Source organism: Tenrec ecaudatus, chromosome 1 (genome assembly GCF_050624435.1).
Source record: "Tenrec ecaudatus isolate mTenEca1 chromosome 1, mTenEca1.hap1, whole genome shotgun sequence".
In the NCBI taxonomy this organism is placed as follows: Eukaryota; Metazoa; Chordata; class Mammalia; order Afrosoricida; family Tenrecidae; genus Tenrec; species Tenrec ecaudatus.
Genome location: NC_134530.1, coordinates 39,870,853 through 39,887,529, shown reverse-complemented (window position 1 = coordinate 39,887,529; position 16,677 = coordinate 39,870,853). Strand labels below are relative to the sequence as shown.

Here is a 16,677-nt window from a genome sequence, read left to right as displayed (position 1 = left end):
CTCTGTGTAATGTTTTGGTAGTTCTTGCAATTTTCCAAGCTTTCTTATAATGCTATTTCACATTTAATAGACTGCCAAAACAACAACAAACCAAAGAGTCGATGCCGACTAATATCGAGACCATTATAGGGCAGGGTAGTACTGCCCCTGTGAGTTTCCAAGACTGTAACTTTATGGGAGTAGAAAGCCTCTCTTTCTAAAGACTTTGTGGATCACTGCCCAATACATAACCACTTTTCCGCCAGGACTGCTTAGTAGACTATAGTGTAAATATAACTTTCATATGCACTGGGGAAACCCCATCCCCCCCTCCACCACCCCATCCCCCAAAACAAAAACAGAACCTCATATGACCAGTTTTTTTTAATGTTAGCTTTATTGCTGTGACCTGGAACCAAACCTACAATATCATTGTGGCATACCTGTATCTGTTGACGAATTGATCTTGCATGAAATTCCATGGTACTTTGTCTTGACAATACTGAGCATTGTCCTCAATGCCCCACACAGGATTTAACTCCCTGTTCTTCACCACCAGCCTATGAGGCAGGTGCTGTTGCTGTTCCATTTTGTAGGTAAGGAAACTGAGGCAGGGAGAGGCTTGGTTACTGGTCTGAGTTTCACACCTAGTGAAATGACAGGGCTGGCATCTGAGCCAATAGGCTGGCTCTAGAACTTAAACCCTTAACCATAGTCATAGTTCATAGTAAACTTGTGGCGCTTATTCTGATTTGGAATCCAGAAATTTTCAGACTTTTGAATGTGAATACATTACATGTTCTTTGATAATGTAATACCCCTTTGGTAAGCCTGGAGCAGCACTTTATTAAAATGTAATGATGTTTTTGTAGCAAAACATACAAATAGTTATAATATTGAATCAAGCGACTATTTAGAAGATCATTGCTTCAGGACAGGTTTTATCACCCAAAAAAGTCAGGTTTTAAAGCTTTGGTATTTTGAAATTTTGAATAAAAGGGCACTCATAAAATGGAATGAATTTAGGGGAGTACATTTATTGTTTTTAAGAACTGAAATGGCCATTTTTCTCCAAACTGGACAGGCATCCCCTTTTGTAAAGTTCAGCCGATCAGCGATTTTTTTAATAGAGAAGAAAATGAAAATTACCACTAATCATAGCCAAAGTGCTCGATGGTTGGGTGAGGAGGCTTTTCCAGGATCAGCTGCTTGAACCAGAAATCCCAACTCTGTGGACAACAGCTCATCATGATTCATGTGGAATAGGACACCAGGGAGAGAGAGCAGACTGGTGGTCTCCCTCCAGCAGTGTCTTCGTGCTATTGAGTGACACAAGGACAGTTCCTAGAGAAAACCCATTTCTGTGACCAGATCCTGTCTGGATCAGAGTCTGTTCTACAGGGAAACTATTCAAAACTGTTGATGCACATGTTCTTTCTTAGTAGGTATTCAATCCTTATTCTGAGGTTGGGTACTTTCTCAATAAAGCAGATTACCCTTAAGTTCCATCAGTAGGAAGACACCCACCTTTCCGCCCTCCTGGCTCTGTCCAGTAACGCCATCTTTTCTCGCCATGTTCCAATAACCCCTTGTTCCCGATGAGAGGGTGCCAAGCTGTCCAGTTAAACCAGAACACTTCAGCCACTGTCAGATGAATCCAGGGTTGGAATTCCTTCAGCTTAAGATTTCCTTTGAAAAATAGATTATGAAAATTTTCTAAAAAGAAAAATAGATTATGCAATTTTAACAACAATTTTATTAGTCCACTATTTACTGACACCTTGGTATTAAAACAAATTGCTGTGGTCTTGAGCAAATTAGAGGTGGTGTGCAGAGTAAGAGATTGGGGAAAATGCACTTGCTTTGGTCAAAGACAGGCTCTTCTGGCACATTTGTTGTCCCTGTAGTTTTGCAGCAAGTTTCTGGGTTTTTATTTCCTCAAGGTGTGGTCAGTGTAGCTCAGAGATCCAGCTGGGGGCCCTCAGCAGCCACTCTTCTTGGTGCCGTGACTCCCGTTTTGCTGGAGCCGGTTCACACCGAGCCTTGAAGAGCTGCTCCCTTCCTGCTTGCCGAGGCGCTCTGCTCCAGGGGACTTGGGTGGGGGTAGGGACCGCTAGCGGCTTGTGGGCCTGAATCCTAACGGTGGTGCTGACTTCTCCCAGGATCCTATCCTTCCCCCAAAGCTGGAGCGACGCTGGTCGTGTATAAGGACCTGCTGGTGCTGTTTGGTGGCTGGACACGGCCAAGCCCTTATCCCCTACACCAACCAGAGAGATTCTTTGATGAGATACACACTTATTCACCCTCTAAAAACTGGTAAGCCACAACGATAAGATTTTTAAAAACTCTGGAGTAGAAGATTTTAAATCATTTTTGTTTGTTTGTTTGTTTGTCAAGAATCCCTTGAGTCTGATTTAAAGTATGAGCTCATTTATTTTCCCAGAGCAGGGGGTGTGGTGTGTGTGTGTGTGTGTGTGTGTGTGTGTGTGTGTGTGTGTGTGTGTCTATGTCTATGGCTTGTGCTACGATGTCGGAGGACTTAAAGGAACCCTCAAGACCCTAAGTATAAGAACCCTTAGTCTAAAGGGAACAAGTGGAAGAAATGCATTTCTATTCCAAGGAAAGTGAATGAGCCATTTGAAGAGCAGGGAGCTCGTCATCTAGGGTTCACGGTTTCCCAGGAGTGTTGTAGATCCAGATGATTCCCTACTCCTGCTATGTCCCAAGACTGTCTCTCAATTGTTTTTCAAATATGTCTTTTCTAAATGACAGCATACCTTGTTCCTTGTCATGAACACTCAGTACAGGGTTCTTGGCAGCCGCTGCCGATCAGGGCTTGTACATGGGGGAGGTTGCAGGTGTGTGCTCTCAGCCAGCTCCCGCTAATTAGGCTGAAGCAGCCAAGGAGCCTGATGGTAGTGTCTTGTCTTCTCATTTCTCCCCTAACCACCACGGCTGTGCACACTGAGAACTTGAACGTGGAAGGCGTAAACACCTTTACCATCCTCCATCCATTGTCCTAACAGTATCGCTACCCAGGGTGATATAATTGTCATGTTAGATGGGGGTCAGCTTCCTGTATTCCACTGTAAACATGTTAACACGAGGCGCAGATATGTTGGCTTCTTGGTTTCCACTTTTCTTCTTTTTTTAACATTAGGTGGAACTGCATTGTGACAACCCATGGGCCCCCTCCTATGGCTGGTCACTCCTCCTGTGTGATAGATGATAAAATGATTGTCTTTGGTGGCTCCTTGGGGTCCCGACAAATGTAAGTACATTTGGCTTGTCTGCTGTTCCTGAGCAGGCTCTCCTGACCCTCTCAGGGGTCTGTCCCCGCGCCCCTGCCTGTCTTTGAGCCCTTGGCCCTGCACCAGCCAGTAGAAGAGCTTGCTTACAAGTCAAGGCTACCTGGAAGTCTTGTTCGGTCCACAGCACTGTTCTGTAGGATCGAGTTCTGATGGCGCCTCCCCGCTACCCGTAGAGGGCCCCGTGCCCAAGAAGCATAGGCCTCTCTGCTTTGCTTGCTTACCCAGCTCTTGCTCTGGAGTTTAGAGAAGGGAGGCGGTTGCGGCAGAGTGAGCAGGAGGAAAGCAGGAGTAAGGAAACTGTCAGGGGAGACACCCTTCTGTGAGGCTGCTCCCTACCCCGTTGCTGTCCTTTCCTCCTCCGGCTATTCCCAGCCAACTCAGGCTCGAGCCAGAAGCCAGCTCGAAAAGGAAGCCGATGTGCTGCCGGTGACACCGTTACAGACCAGTCCTGACCCCCTTCATCACCTTGTTTTAAACCAGTGTGGAGCTGCCTCCAGATGACAGGGCTCAGGTCTTGAGGAGTTACTTGATATTCTTGTGTGTGAATAAATGATTGCCATCCACAAAACAGTGGCTGCCGTCCAGGAGTTTCTCCTTGCTGTGTTGGTCCCTTGAGGGTTGACACTCTATCTGCCCTTGTTAAAGCTGTAGCATCCACACAAGAGAACATCAGGCTCTCTGCCCTTGAGTTTATTTCGACTCATAGTGACCACATAGGATAGGATAGAACGTCCCCTGGGGTTTCCAAGACTGTCACTCTTGACGGGAGTAGTAAGCCTCGTCTTTCTCCTGCAGGGTAGCTGGTGGTTTTGAACTGTGGACCCTGCAGTTAACAGAGCAGCTCAATGCTTAACCACTGTGCCATCAAGGCTCCTGGTAGCGTTCATTAGCCACTGTGAAAGTTAGTGTTTTGTAGCTAGAGTTGATAAATCCCTAGGACTCCTGGACATGGATTAAGTTGCGTTTTAAACAATTTTCTCTTCCTTGTGGATTTTGTTTTTTAAAAACTACAGCTCAACTGGTAGCTAATTTCTGCTTTCACCAAGTCGCTTTTACTTTTGAGAATAGTGTGGCTGAGGCTTTTTGGGTCAGTGGAGCGAGCAGAAGCTTGAGAGGCTCCAGATGGGGCCGAGGGAAGAGAGAGAAGAAGACCGGGGAAGGACTGACTGTGAGCATTGCACTTTGCTGTGCTTCGTTATCCATGTAATTATCCACGTAACCTCATTTACATCAGCTGCTCTTAGTGAGCCAGTGCTGTGACTGGATCACCGAACGCAGGGCTTTAACAGACAGACAGTTATTCTCTCGGAAATTAATTTAGGAACCGAGAAGTAAGCTTTTAGGCACCAACCCTAAGGCAAGGCTTTCTCTCTCAGTCTGTTCTGGAGGAAGGTCCTTGTCTCCTTTCAACATCTGTGGGTCCACTACCCCTTGAAGCTCCCCATGTGTCTTGGCGTCAGTCTTCCTCGGGGTCTAGGTGGTTCTCAGCACAGAAACCCTGGGCCCAAAGGGCACACCCACTCACAGCTCTGCCCCCGTCTCTGCTCTTTCCTCTCCTGTAAGAGTGTACCGTGAGGCCTGTGAAGGCCTTGGCCTCTTGTAACTCACCCTGATCTTCCCTCGTTGACACAGAAAGGTGGAAGTGTACAACACATAAAATGGAGAGTAACTGCATGCTGTTACACAACGGAAGACAACCATGTAATACTGGAAATCGGGGCCTCGCCGAATTGATGTATTTTCGGGTGGGGCACAATTCAATCAGTGACGCCAGTTATTCAGAATAGTAGAAGTATTTCCGTTGTACAAGTTGGGGATCAGAGTTACACTTGATTAAGTGACTGCTCAAGGCTGCAGAGTCAGGCTTCCTCAACAGTCTTTCGGGTGTGGGAGCCCCTGGACTCTGCCAGTCGAGTGGTCCCTGCTCCCTGAAGCCTCCCTGGCACAGGCATTCCGTGTGAAAGTACAAGTGGACAGGTGGCCTAGTCACTCACCTCCTTCATGCTTTGTCCTTCTTTCACAGGAGCAACGATGTGTGGGTCCTGGACCTAGAGCAGTGGGCCTGGTCCAAGCCGAACATCGCCGGCCCCAGTCCTCACCCTCGAGGTGGCCAATCTCAGGTGCTCAGCAATTAAAATAACTATTCAGCAAACACTATAGCAGCTTTCAGGTTGGACGGGAGAGGGAGGAGGGCACCAGGTAAGATGCCAGTGTGCACTATTTTTGCTGGTGTTTATTTTTCATCTTCGAATGGGTTCTACGTAATTCTCGTGGGTTTAGATCGTCTCTCCCCAGAGCATCCACTTTGCTACTTCCTTTCTCAAGAGAAGCGTGCATTCTATGTGGCTGGCACTCTCATGTCAATATTTGAGCCACAAAGAACACACCCATTCCTGGTCTCATCAGTAATTTATTTTCAGGGATCAGGGTTCACAAGGCTTGGGGCGAACGGAGAGCTTTATGCTAACGTTCATCTGGGGACAGGGTGGGCTAGCCTTATACACCCCCAAAACACCCGAAGCCAGAGCCCTTGTGATCTGCACAGCTTATTTGACACTTCTTCCCCTCCCCAGATTGTTGTAGATGAAGCGACCATCTTGATCCTTGGAGGGTGCGGTGGCCCCAATGCCGTGAGTGTTGCTGGCATGACTTCTCCCTCGGTTCATCAGTGTGCTCAGACCATCTCTGTGAGGCCGGGTCCACTCACGTGGGGAGCCTTTGTCTCCCTCTTCTCCAGTTTTCTGGAGCGGAGGGAATGCTTTCAATGGGGGAGGCATTCAGCTCTTGGGTGTTTCTGCCTGTCCTCTTCCTAGCTGCCCTTTCCCTTCAGGCCGTGAAGATGCCTGAGAGGATTTTGTCAGTGACGTAGAACAGAAAAGCAGTCTGAGAGCAGCCAGTCTGCATGGAACCTATGCAATAATGCCAATCCGGAAAGTTATAGACTTCTTCCCTGTCCCCAAATATGCACGTGTCCAGCCACAGGCAGACTCGTGGTGCTTATGCTTGGCCCGCCCGGTGGCGAGTTGGGGGCTGGAGGGTGGGCTCATGAGTGGACGCTGCGCATCGTTGAGAATCCACATACTCCTACGGCAGGCGGCGCGGCCTCGAGGCGCTCGCTGTCCGGGTAACAGGCACTGCATGCTTCTCCTACAGCTCTTCAAGGACGCCTGGTTGCTGCACATGCACTCGGGTCCCTGGGCCTGGCAGCCACTCAAGGTGGAAAATGAAGATCATGGGGCCCCAGAACTGTGGTGCCACCCAGCCTGCCGGGTAAGCAAGAAGTTGGCAGCCAGCAGCGAGGGGTCCTGGCTATAAAACCAAATGAGTATGTCCGATGACAAAGGAAACATACCCTGAGCTAACAGCCCCTTGCTGTCATCACAGCGGTGGATGTAAGCCGTAGCTCCTTGGGCATTTTCCCTCCTGTCTGAGCTCCGTCAGCTGACGTATGTGAGTCCCACTGAGCATCACTTTGAGAAAACTGCTCCAGGGCGCTTTAAGTCCTACCTCTATTTTCTGGGTGTAACTCATACTAATAGCCCACGCCCTACAGAAGCAATGGGTTGTTTTCACGTCTGTCTCCCCTTCCAGCCTCATTTTCACCCCTATATCTCAAGGACTTACAAAATGCCTGGCATGCTGCAAATGGTCATTGTAGAATGTCTCGTGGCTGATGGTGCTTGTTTGTCTTGCAGGTGGGGCAGTGTGTGGTGGTCTTCAGCCAGGCTCCCAGTGGAAGAGCCCCACTCAGCCCCAGTTTGAACTCTCGCCCATCACCCATCAGTGCCACTCCTCCAGCCCTGGTTCCGGAAACCCGAGAGTACCGCTCTCAGTCTCCAGTAAGGAGTCTGGATGAAGCCCCGTGTGTGAACGGCCGCTGGGGGACACTGAGGCCCAGGGCTCAAAGGCAGACCCCCTCCGGCTCCCGGGAAGGGAGTCTTTCCCCTGCCCAAGGAGATGGCTCTCCCATCCTCAATGGTGGAAGTTTGTCTCCAGGAACAGCAGCTGCCGGTGGGTCCTCCTTGGACAGCCCTGTACAGGCCATCTCTCCAAGCACGCCATCTGCCGCCGAAGGGTATGACCTGAAACTGGGACTCTCTGTGGCCTCCCGACGAGGATCACTGCCAGATCAGAAAGACCTGAGACTCGGGTCAGTAGATGTGAACTGGGACCTCAAACCTGCTTCCAGTAGCAATCACACAGATGGTGTGGACAACAGGACAGTGGGGGCAAGTGTGAGACTCCCTTCAGAACAGACAAATGGCGTGCATACCCCACCGCACGTGGCCAGTGCCCTTGCAGGAGCCGTCTCCCCTGGGGCCCTGCGGCGGAGTCTGGAAGCCATCAAAGCAATGTCATCCAAAGGCCCCTCAGCCTCTTCGGCCCTGAGCCCTCCCCTCGGGTCTTCTCCAGGCTCCCCTGGGAACCAGAGTCTGAGCAGCAGCGAGACATTGCCCATCCCCCGCCCAGGGCCAGCCCAAGGGGACGGACATTCCTTGCCTCCCATTGCCCGCCGATTGGGCCACCACCCTCCACAGTCCCTAAACGTTGGCAAACCTCTCTACCAGAGTATGAACTGCAAGCCCATGCAGATGTACGTGCTGGACATTCAGGCCGCCAAGGAGAAGGGGCAGGTCAAATGGAAAGTCTTCCACGGCAGCTCAGTGGTCGGGCCTCCAGAGACCAGCCTGCACACGGTGGTGCAGGGCAGGGGGGAGCTCATCATCTTCGGAGGGCTCATGGACAAGAAGCAGAATGTGAAGTACTACCCCAAGACAAACGCCTTGTACTTCGTGCGCGCTAAGAGATGATGTGTTCGCACCCCCTCCCTTTCTGTGGCTCTTCATTTGGGATTTTCCAGTGTGCAGCCATTGGACTGAGAATTGGGAAAACAAAGAGCAAAATGGTTCTTCCCAGGCACCAAAACCCCAGCCCCTAACCTCCCTCACTTCACGCTGGGACCCACTCTCCAGCCAGAAGAAAAGTATATATAAATATATAGATATATATTCTATAGCCTACTCTGTTTACAAAAGGGGAGCCATCTCCGTCCTGGTTCCGATAAAATTGTTGCTGTGTTTTAGCAGAGGCTGTGCTGCCTTTTTCTACTTTGCTGGTAACTAGACCGAGAATTTAGGGAACAGACGAACTCAGTAACTTTCCACAAGACCCCAAAGAGCCCCTGGAAATCTTGATATGGTCTTTGAGAGTCAGAGGGCGGCGGGCCTGTGCAAAGCATAAAGGTGGGGGTTTCCGGGTTCTGACGGGGTGAAGGGAACCTATCTAGTCAGCCTGCCTAGTCCAGTCCCTCTCCTCAGAAAGCCCCAGCGGTCCTGGGAAAACTCGGAGGGCCTGCCCTCTGTCTTGCCCACGTTGCCCTTGATAATTGAGGAAAGGGACCCGGCTGGCTCTGACATTTGTGTGCCAGGATCATAGGGGAGTGGTGGTTGTGTGCCAGACGCCTGTCTGCATGGTCCACTGGCCTTTTGAGTGCCCCCAGCGTGTCTCAGAAAACAATTGGTGTCTGATTGTGGCATTTTCTGACAATCATATTCGGTTGCAATTTTCTAAAAAACACATTTATGTCTCCCCTTTTGTTCCTAAAATCTTGGTCCTTGGAGGCTACCTTTTCCATTGTAGGCTTTTTTTTTTTAATATCCATGGATTTGTTAAGCCCTATAACCTTTCTCACGGTTTCACTCACAAAGCCCAGGTGCCTAGAAAAATGAGATACAGGCTAAAACTAGACCTCTTCTCGGTGTCACTAGGGACCCAGTCTGGAATTCTGAGGTACCTGTATTATGAGAGAAGCAGAACGCACTAGACGACACTGGTTGCTCCTTTGTGGACAGCCTTTCGTTTGGCCGGCCTTCTTACAGAACGTGGACGCCAATCCTGGAGCGGCACCCCGATGGATGGCAGTTCCTACTGGGAACTGTTTTGTCACCTGCAAACAGGTGTGTTTTCTGGCCTGGCTTGTGAACCAGTGATCAGGCTGAATGTCGTGAGTGACTGGCCCTGAAGGCAGCTCCAGACTTCCAGCTTGTCCTGTCCCTGTGTCATGGGTGGGGGGGGGGGGGGGGACGACTCAGTTTTAAACTTTCTCTTCATTCAGACAGAGCTGAGGTGCTTCCAAATCAAGCATTTCTTTGGGTGGTACAAGAAATCACAAGTTCACTACTCCACAACACACAGGAAACACTAGAATAAGTAGATTTCAAATGGCACCACGTAACATGTGGCTTGTAAGAGGATTATTTATTTTGCCTTTAGACTTTAAATTGAGATTTGAAAACATTGCATTCCCCACGCTCCTCCCCTCCCCCCACCCCCAGTCCCTTTTTCTTGTTAGCTTTTCCCAAGCACAAGCCCGGTTCAGCTGGCCCTGGCTCCTGGCTCACTGCCAGCACCTCACAGTCTGTCTGATGCTAAGGATGTTTTCCTCCCCGTGGCATCATGTTGAAGCCTTTCCCCAAACCATCTGCTTTTTACAGTGGGAAAGCCGCTACCCCCCGCCCTCCGCCCGCCCGTGCCAAGCCTGGGAGGAGGGCCAGCTCCCAGGGCAGTGTCTGTGTCCCAGACACTGTTGCCTGTGCGGGTGCTTGCTGTGGTGTCCCACTGCTCGAAGCTCAGCCCTTGGCTCCCCAGACCCCTACCCTGGGCCCTGGCCAGTCCCGCCTTGGCAAAGACTGTTCCCCCACTGGAGCGCTCGTTTGTGGCCCATGAGCGGAGTGAGACCGGCAATGGGCTCCTACTGCCGTCCTGACCTTGCTGATGATGTGGCGTTTGGTCCCAGACAGCGCCTCCAACCTCAGTTCCCTTTCCTTCTAACATCATGGGAGCCCATGTTGAGAATCTCCACTTTGTAATTGATTCCTTCCGCTCTGGCCTTTCCTAAGCAAGCTGCCCACCTGGCCTGCTTTGCCCACTCAGGCAGGACCACAGACGAGGATTTTGAGAGAGCAGTGAACTCGGGGCCTCCCAGTATTACCCACACGGCTGCCCGTGTACAGCTCTTTGAGAAGCTGCCCGACCTCCCCTGGTGGTGGTGGGCTCTCTGGCTCCTGGGCACCGGGCCACATACCTCGGGAGCAGGCCTCTGAGAAGGCAGGCGATGGTCTCCCCTGGTGCCCGTGAGGCCGTGGATGCGGTGGAACTTCAGGGGTGTCCACTGAGGGAGCAGCCACAGAGCCGTGGGTGCTCCGTGCCGTCAGATGTAGCTGCAACTCCACTTTTGATGTGTCACCGATTTTGTCTTAAAAGTTGCTGAGAAAACCCTCAGGAGCACCTAAAAACAAATATTTATCAGTATTTAAGTATTTAAAGTACATTTTGTTTCTACTTGAAGCTTTAAACCCCCTCCATTCCTGCAAGTGTGCCTTTGAGAGCCCCGGTCGCACTGACGCCACCTGTGCGGACCACCAAGCCGCCCTCGGAGCTCCTGTTGTCCAGCTTCTGTGACAAGGAGGGCCCTCCACCCCACCCTGGCCCCACATCCTGGAGCAGACGACATTTTGCTTTCAGGCAGCACCCAGCTTAGGCTCCTCCCAACCAGCTCTGCAGATTGGTTTGATATTAACACTTGAGTTCTGTAGCTAGAGCTGAAACGATCGGCTCTGTTAGGAACTGTGTGGGAATGCTCATCTTTAAAAGGCGGGGGGAAGAAATGAAGCCAACTTCAGCCTTGCCTTCACCTCTGAGCATAGAGCGCCACCAGGGGGTGGCTTCTGCTTTGCTCCTTCCCTTCCCCTAAAAAGAGCTGTTCCTGGTCTGCTGTCTGTCTGCTGTCTGTCCTCCCCTTGTGGCGACCCCGACCCCGGCATGGTGCTGTGCCCTGCTGTGTGGCATTCTGGGTCTCGGCAGGTCCGCGGGGAGGGTCTGAGCGCGCTCCGCACAGCCGCCCAGTGAGCTGCCCAAGGCGTGGTCTGCATGCTCACCCATAAGTGGCCCCTCACATTTCCCGCTCGACTGAGATGAGACAAACCTCGGGACCCCTGACCACTTGCGCTGCTCCCCTCCTGCCAACCAGGGTTCATGCCGGTGCACACCCGTTGTGCCCGGCCAAGCTGGTGCTGCGAGCAATGTCCCTGCCCTGCTCAGGGTCCCAGGTGGCCTCCCCTGAGGTAGTCACTGTAGGCATGTAACAGCGTAGGAGTGAAAAACGTGATTTCACTGGTATTCCAATCTGTGTCGGTTTCATTTTTGTTAATGCCCCCCCATGACTTTTTAGCAATTTAACAATAAAACAAAATGGGCAGAATTGTCTTCACTGTCTCATTACATGTCACCATCCCGCCAACTCTCCAGACAATGCGCTTTAGGCTCTGCCTCACAAAAAGGTCCCTGATGGGCGGAACGGATGGACAGACTGACGGGGACACACACACACACACAATCACCACCCCCACCTCCTATAGACGGGTCGGCTTGTGCTGCCCCATGGGACTAGTTTTTAGCGTTGCTTCTCTGCCTGTTCACAGCCCGCTCCTTGCCCATCCCAGCCAAGGCCTGCCCTCTGCTCTCAGTGGCCATTGCCACGCCCCAGGGTTACCAACAAAGCGGGCCAGCTGGACTGAGGGAATGAGTTCGCCATTGCTACCTGTGTTCAGTCAGATGTGAATTAGGGAGGAGGGAACCGGAGGGCTGATTTTCACAGCAGATTTGTAAAGGAGGTGGAGGTGGGGTCTAAGGGACTTGCCCGTACCCTTGGGGGTGGTTCCTTGGACTCAGAAGACCCAAATCAAAGGTGTACCACAGGGGCTCTCCCAAGTCACAAGGTGACGACAAAGGCAAAAGCAGCGGGGTCAAGGCGCCCCCTCCCTGAGCCTCCGTTTCAGCAGTCAGCTCACTAAAGCTTGCTTCGAATGTGGGTCGGCTGACGCCATTCAAGAACTGGTCAGTCATTCCCTGGATGGCTGCAATTCCCAAAAGAGCCATGTGAGGGCGCCCTGTGAACAGCTTTGAGCCTGAGCCCAGAAAAGGAACAGGGTCAGGCTGGGGAGACGTGTGCCATTCCTTCCCTGTCCCCAAGCCCTTGTTCCCCCTCTGCCTCTGCCCCCAGCTGTGGGAAAGCCCATGTCCCCAGGAGCCGGGCTCTGAGCCCAGGCTCTGTCAGCGTGCGCCAGCCAAACCGATGCCCTAAGTAAATGCCTGCGAGACCTGGCAGAAGCAGCCTGCCTGTCTGCCTGGCGCTTAGGGAAGAGGGGTCCGGAGTTTCCTCCAGGACTGTCCTGAGCATCTGCTGACTCCCCTGGAGACGCTTACAGCTTGGCCACAAACTAGGGCTTCACCACCTGGGCTGAGCAGAGCTGCCAAGGCCCAAGTTTCCACAGCCCGGGAGATGCCACCAACAGACTAGCTAGGCCAGGGCCAGGGCCAGGGCCAGTGCACCCTCCAGATGCTGTCTTCCTGCCCCGGCCTGCCCTACTAAAACACTGGGTGGGTGCTGCTAATGCCTCCCTGCGGGGGCTCCAGAGTCAGTCAGTCACTCGGATAGTGACAGGTCCGAGGGTCTTGTCAGGGGAAGCCAGCCCCTAACATATCATTACGGGTCCGGTAGGTGCAATTGTACAGCGATAATAAGTAAAGATCATAGTAGAGTTAAATTGAGAGCATGAGAGATAGAAGTATTGAAATAAATGGAGTCAGACAAATTTCATGGTAGCATGCTCACCTCAGCCCCGCTGATGGTCCACGTGGAGGGAGAGAGAGAGAGAGAGATCTAATGCTAGCCCAGGCCTTTTATATTCTCTAGGGACATGCAAGCCCCCTAATTACAGGTGAGGACATACGTCACTGGAAGGGGCTGTCCTATAGGTAATACAGTAATGAGAGGGGGGTGATCTAGGGACATACACGCAATAGGAAGGGGAGGGATTGGGGTTATACATGTGACAAGATGGGCAGATTCTAGGTTTAGGATGGCGGCTTAACTTTGACCTGTTCCCTAGATCTCCACAGGAACCATCATCAGTAGGGTGTAAACCCCACCTGCTGGAACCAAATAGATGTCTGCAGGCGTCCATTGTCTTTAACAGCAGGGAGTGGGGCCCACTGCAGTCTTGCCCCCCTGAGCCTCCCCCCACAGGGCCTGAGCTAGAAGGAAAGATGGACGTCCCCCATGCCTGAGAAGGGCACAGAGGGTTGTGGGAGAGGACCAGTTTATCCCCAAGGACCAGGACTGACCAGATCTCCTGGGATCATCACCCCTCGGGCCAGGTCCCCAAGCTGGCTCCAGGCTGGCAGGGCCCTGGGCAGCCGAGGAGGGGACCATGCTCCCTGGAGCAGGACTGAGAAGGTGCGCCACCCAGGCAGCCTCCCCTCACCACTACAGAACATCAGCCCCTGGGCTCAGGCCAGAGATGGAGAGCAACAGCCTGGGAGAGATTTGAGTTGTGATGCTGTAGTGAATGAGAAATGACTAGACTAAAATGTCTGCGTGGAATCCCCGCGCCTCAGAGACCAGGAAATGTAGCTCCGTCTCTTAACCCGGGGAGTCTGGGATTGAAAATGCATCTTCCTCCCATGTAGCAGGGAAGTTAGATTGAAGGTTTGGGAGCCCAGGAGCCAAAGAGGAAACAGGAGCATCCGGCAAGTGCCAGGAGGAGTGGGGGAAGGTGCTTCAGTAGAGGGAACAGCCTGGGCAAAGGCACAGTGGTCTGAGCCTGACTGGGCCTGGGTGGCAGGGGTGGGAGTGGGGTCAGGGAAAGAGGCAGAGGCCAGGCAGGCAGTGGCAAGGGGGAGCAGACACAGTCAAACCATGTCTAATGAAAATCGCCCTTTGGTGAGCAGCAGAGTGTCCTGCCAGCACTGGTTGCTGCACTCGGCAGCTGCCAGCTCCCCAGTGTGTGCCGGCACTGAGTCTGCCCTGTGGAGCATACATTCTGTTCTTGGGGTAAGTGGGCGACAGGCAGCTGTGAGAACAATTAAGCAGGCTCATTCCAGATGGTGATGTGTCCACAAAGTGATGGGGGCGGCACTAAGGAGCCAGCTAGGAAAGAGCATTCCAAGCGAAGGGCAGCCTTGGTCCTGAGGCAGGCCTGAACTTGACAGGTTCCAAGTGCAGAGGAAAGGCTAGTGTGAGGGAGGCATGTGAGGCCCGTGAGGCTGTGACCATGGGGAGGGGACGTTACTGCAGTGGGGACCGACATTATCAGAAGCCCCTCCGCCTGCTGTTTCTGCTACAGAGCAGTGGAGGTTCTTGGCGGCCTGCCTCAGGTTGTCCTGGGAGGGGCAGGGGAGCCCAGTGGGCTTCTAGGCCAGTCCCCGAGGGGAAGCAGGAGGGTGCAGCCCCTGGGGCCCTTGCTCCTCCGTTTGCCTGCTCCTAACTCCTGCCTTTCACCACCTCCCCTCTTCCTCTCTCAGCTACCACAGTCTAGCTCCATCCCCAGCAGAGTCCTAAAGCTCCAGGTGGAGGATACCTCTCAGCCCACAGGGACACTGGGCAGCATGTCACCTTGCCCATCACTGCCCTCTCCTGGGAGCCTGATGCCGTTTGGGGCCACCTGGGCCCCAACTTCATTCTCTGGTGGCCTGCAGGCCTCTTCTCTTTGGTCACCTCCCTCAGGACTAGGTCATTCCCATCCACAGCCAGGGCCCCAGGCCACTATGTGAGAACAGAAGAGAGTGGGGGTGGCCCCACCCCCAGTCCCTCAAAGGAGCCTCATCTGACCCCTGACCCCAAGTTCCTCCTGTGTTTTCCATCCCAGAGAGGGACATCACTGACTGCCAAGTCACCTGAGGTGCATTCTGGCATCAGGTGAGCAAAGGAAAGAACCTGTGAACTGGGCAAGGCTGCTGCCCTTGACCTGGGCACCCCAGGGCCCTGTTGGGGCTAGACCTGGACTCTTCTGTGACTGAGGGTGAGGAGGCAGTGGGGCTGGACTTTCCCACATGGACCGACCCTCTGTCTCCCCGCCCCCCCCCCCCCCATTCTTCACTAATTCCTCCCTAGCTGTCCCCACCACTCAGCTGGCCACCACACTGGTCGTTGCCACGTGAGATCCTGCCTTGGATCTCTCATGACTCCCACTTGTTCCACCACCATTGTCGCTTTGTGGAAGCCACAGTGTGGCAGCAGCCTCCTCCCTGGCCTCCCTGACACTAGTCTCAGCCCACTGCCACCGCTTCAGTCCCATCCTATCCCTGCTTGCTAAATCCGTACAGCTGTGACCATGTCCTTCACTTAAAGTCCTAGAGTGCCTCACCTACCCAGGACAACCAGACCCCCTGTGGCCTTCTGAGCTCTTCCCCAGCTGACTCCACGGGGCCTGGCACTGGGGAATTCCCTGAAGCACATCCCTGCCACCCACCGAGCCTGTCCCCTGTAAGTGCCCCTTCTCCACCCTCTTCCTCAGGGGAGGGACCCCAAACCTCTCCCGGCTGTCATGCTGCATTGAGGTGCACAGGCAGCACCGAGCAAATGGCTGGCCTTCGCCAGGGGACTTGGCCTTGGGAGAAGTTAGGACCTGAACAATGGGAAGAAACGGGGTCATCGGTGATGCTGTTCCGTAGCTGGACCACAGAGCTCATAGATCAAAACAGTCCCCAGCACCCTTCCGGAACGTGCTTCTGAGTACATCACAGGAGCTGGGTTTTTCAAAGCAAGGTCTGTGGACCCCCGACCTGAGAACTGCCCAGTGCTCTCATTAGGTGTGCAGGTGCCCAGACCCCCCTTCCCCCGCCCTGACAGAACCTAGGAGATGGAGCCCAAGAGCCCATGTTTTCAGCTGGCTCCCCAGGTAACTGGAGATCTCACTGCTCACTGGGGTCCCCCCCTGCCCCTGTGTCCTCCGAGAGGGCAAGGAAAACTGACCCCTCTAACCTAATTCTCCTGCCACTGACAACTCTGAGCCGCCTCTCTCTCCATGTCCATTCCTCTGATCGCCAGGTCACTGCCAAATTCATGGTTTCCTCACACCCTCACTGCAAGCCAAGCCAGGGAGACCCAGGGACAGATCTCATTCCAGCCTGCTCAGGGAGGCATCCTGGCAGGCCTGAGGAGCAGAGACCGAAGGAGGGAGTACCTGGGGCCTGGGAGGCTGCCTCAGGAACTGAGCTAACATTGCACGCAGGCTGGGGCCCCTATTCCCTGGGGGGTCAGGGCCCTGTGGACACTTCCTCCCTTACCCAAGACCTGGAGGAAAAGCGTTAAGATCACAAAGCCCAATCTGGCAGAGCAGGAATGTCCTTTATTGGTTGAACACGTTTTTCGTGTGTTTTCGGTGAAGGTCCACATAGCAAATCCGTTTTCTAATCAATAAACCATACATAGAATGGCCTGTGACATTGGTTATAGTTTCCTCAAGGGGTCAGCCTTCTCCCCGTTTCCTTCCAGGGTTCCCCATTTCAGGTGTCTGATCCCCCTGCCCCTCCTTGCCTTCTCATT

At 53.0% G+C, this 16,677-nt stretch overlaps 1 protein-coding gene across 5 annotated transcripts in view; it reads left to right on the top strand.

The window, feature by feature from the left end:
• FBXO42 (F-box protein 42) overlaps positions 1-11,555 on the top strand; it is a 113,833-nt gene extending 102,278 nt beyond the window's left edge. For all 5 annotated transcript variants that reach the window (XM_075551025.1, XM_075550987.1, XM_075550996.1 and 2 more), the window contains 6 exons: positions 2,142-2,295; positions 3,140-3,250; positions 5,314-5,410; positions 5,864-5,920; positions 6,444-6,560; positions 6,986-11,555. In XM_075551025.1, the coding sequence (XP_075407140.1) occupies positions 2,142-2,295; positions 3,140-3,250; positions 5,314-5,410; positions 5,864-5,920; positions 6,444-6,560; positions 6,986-8,101 (1,652 nt within the window). In that variant the 3' untranslated portion in view covers positions 8,102-11,555. The remainder of the gene's footprint in view (positions 1-2,141; positions 2,296-3,139; positions 3,251-5,313; positions 5,411-5,863; positions 5,921-6,443; positions 6,561-6,985) is intronic.
• Positions 11,556-16,677: the final 5,122 nt, after the last annotated feature.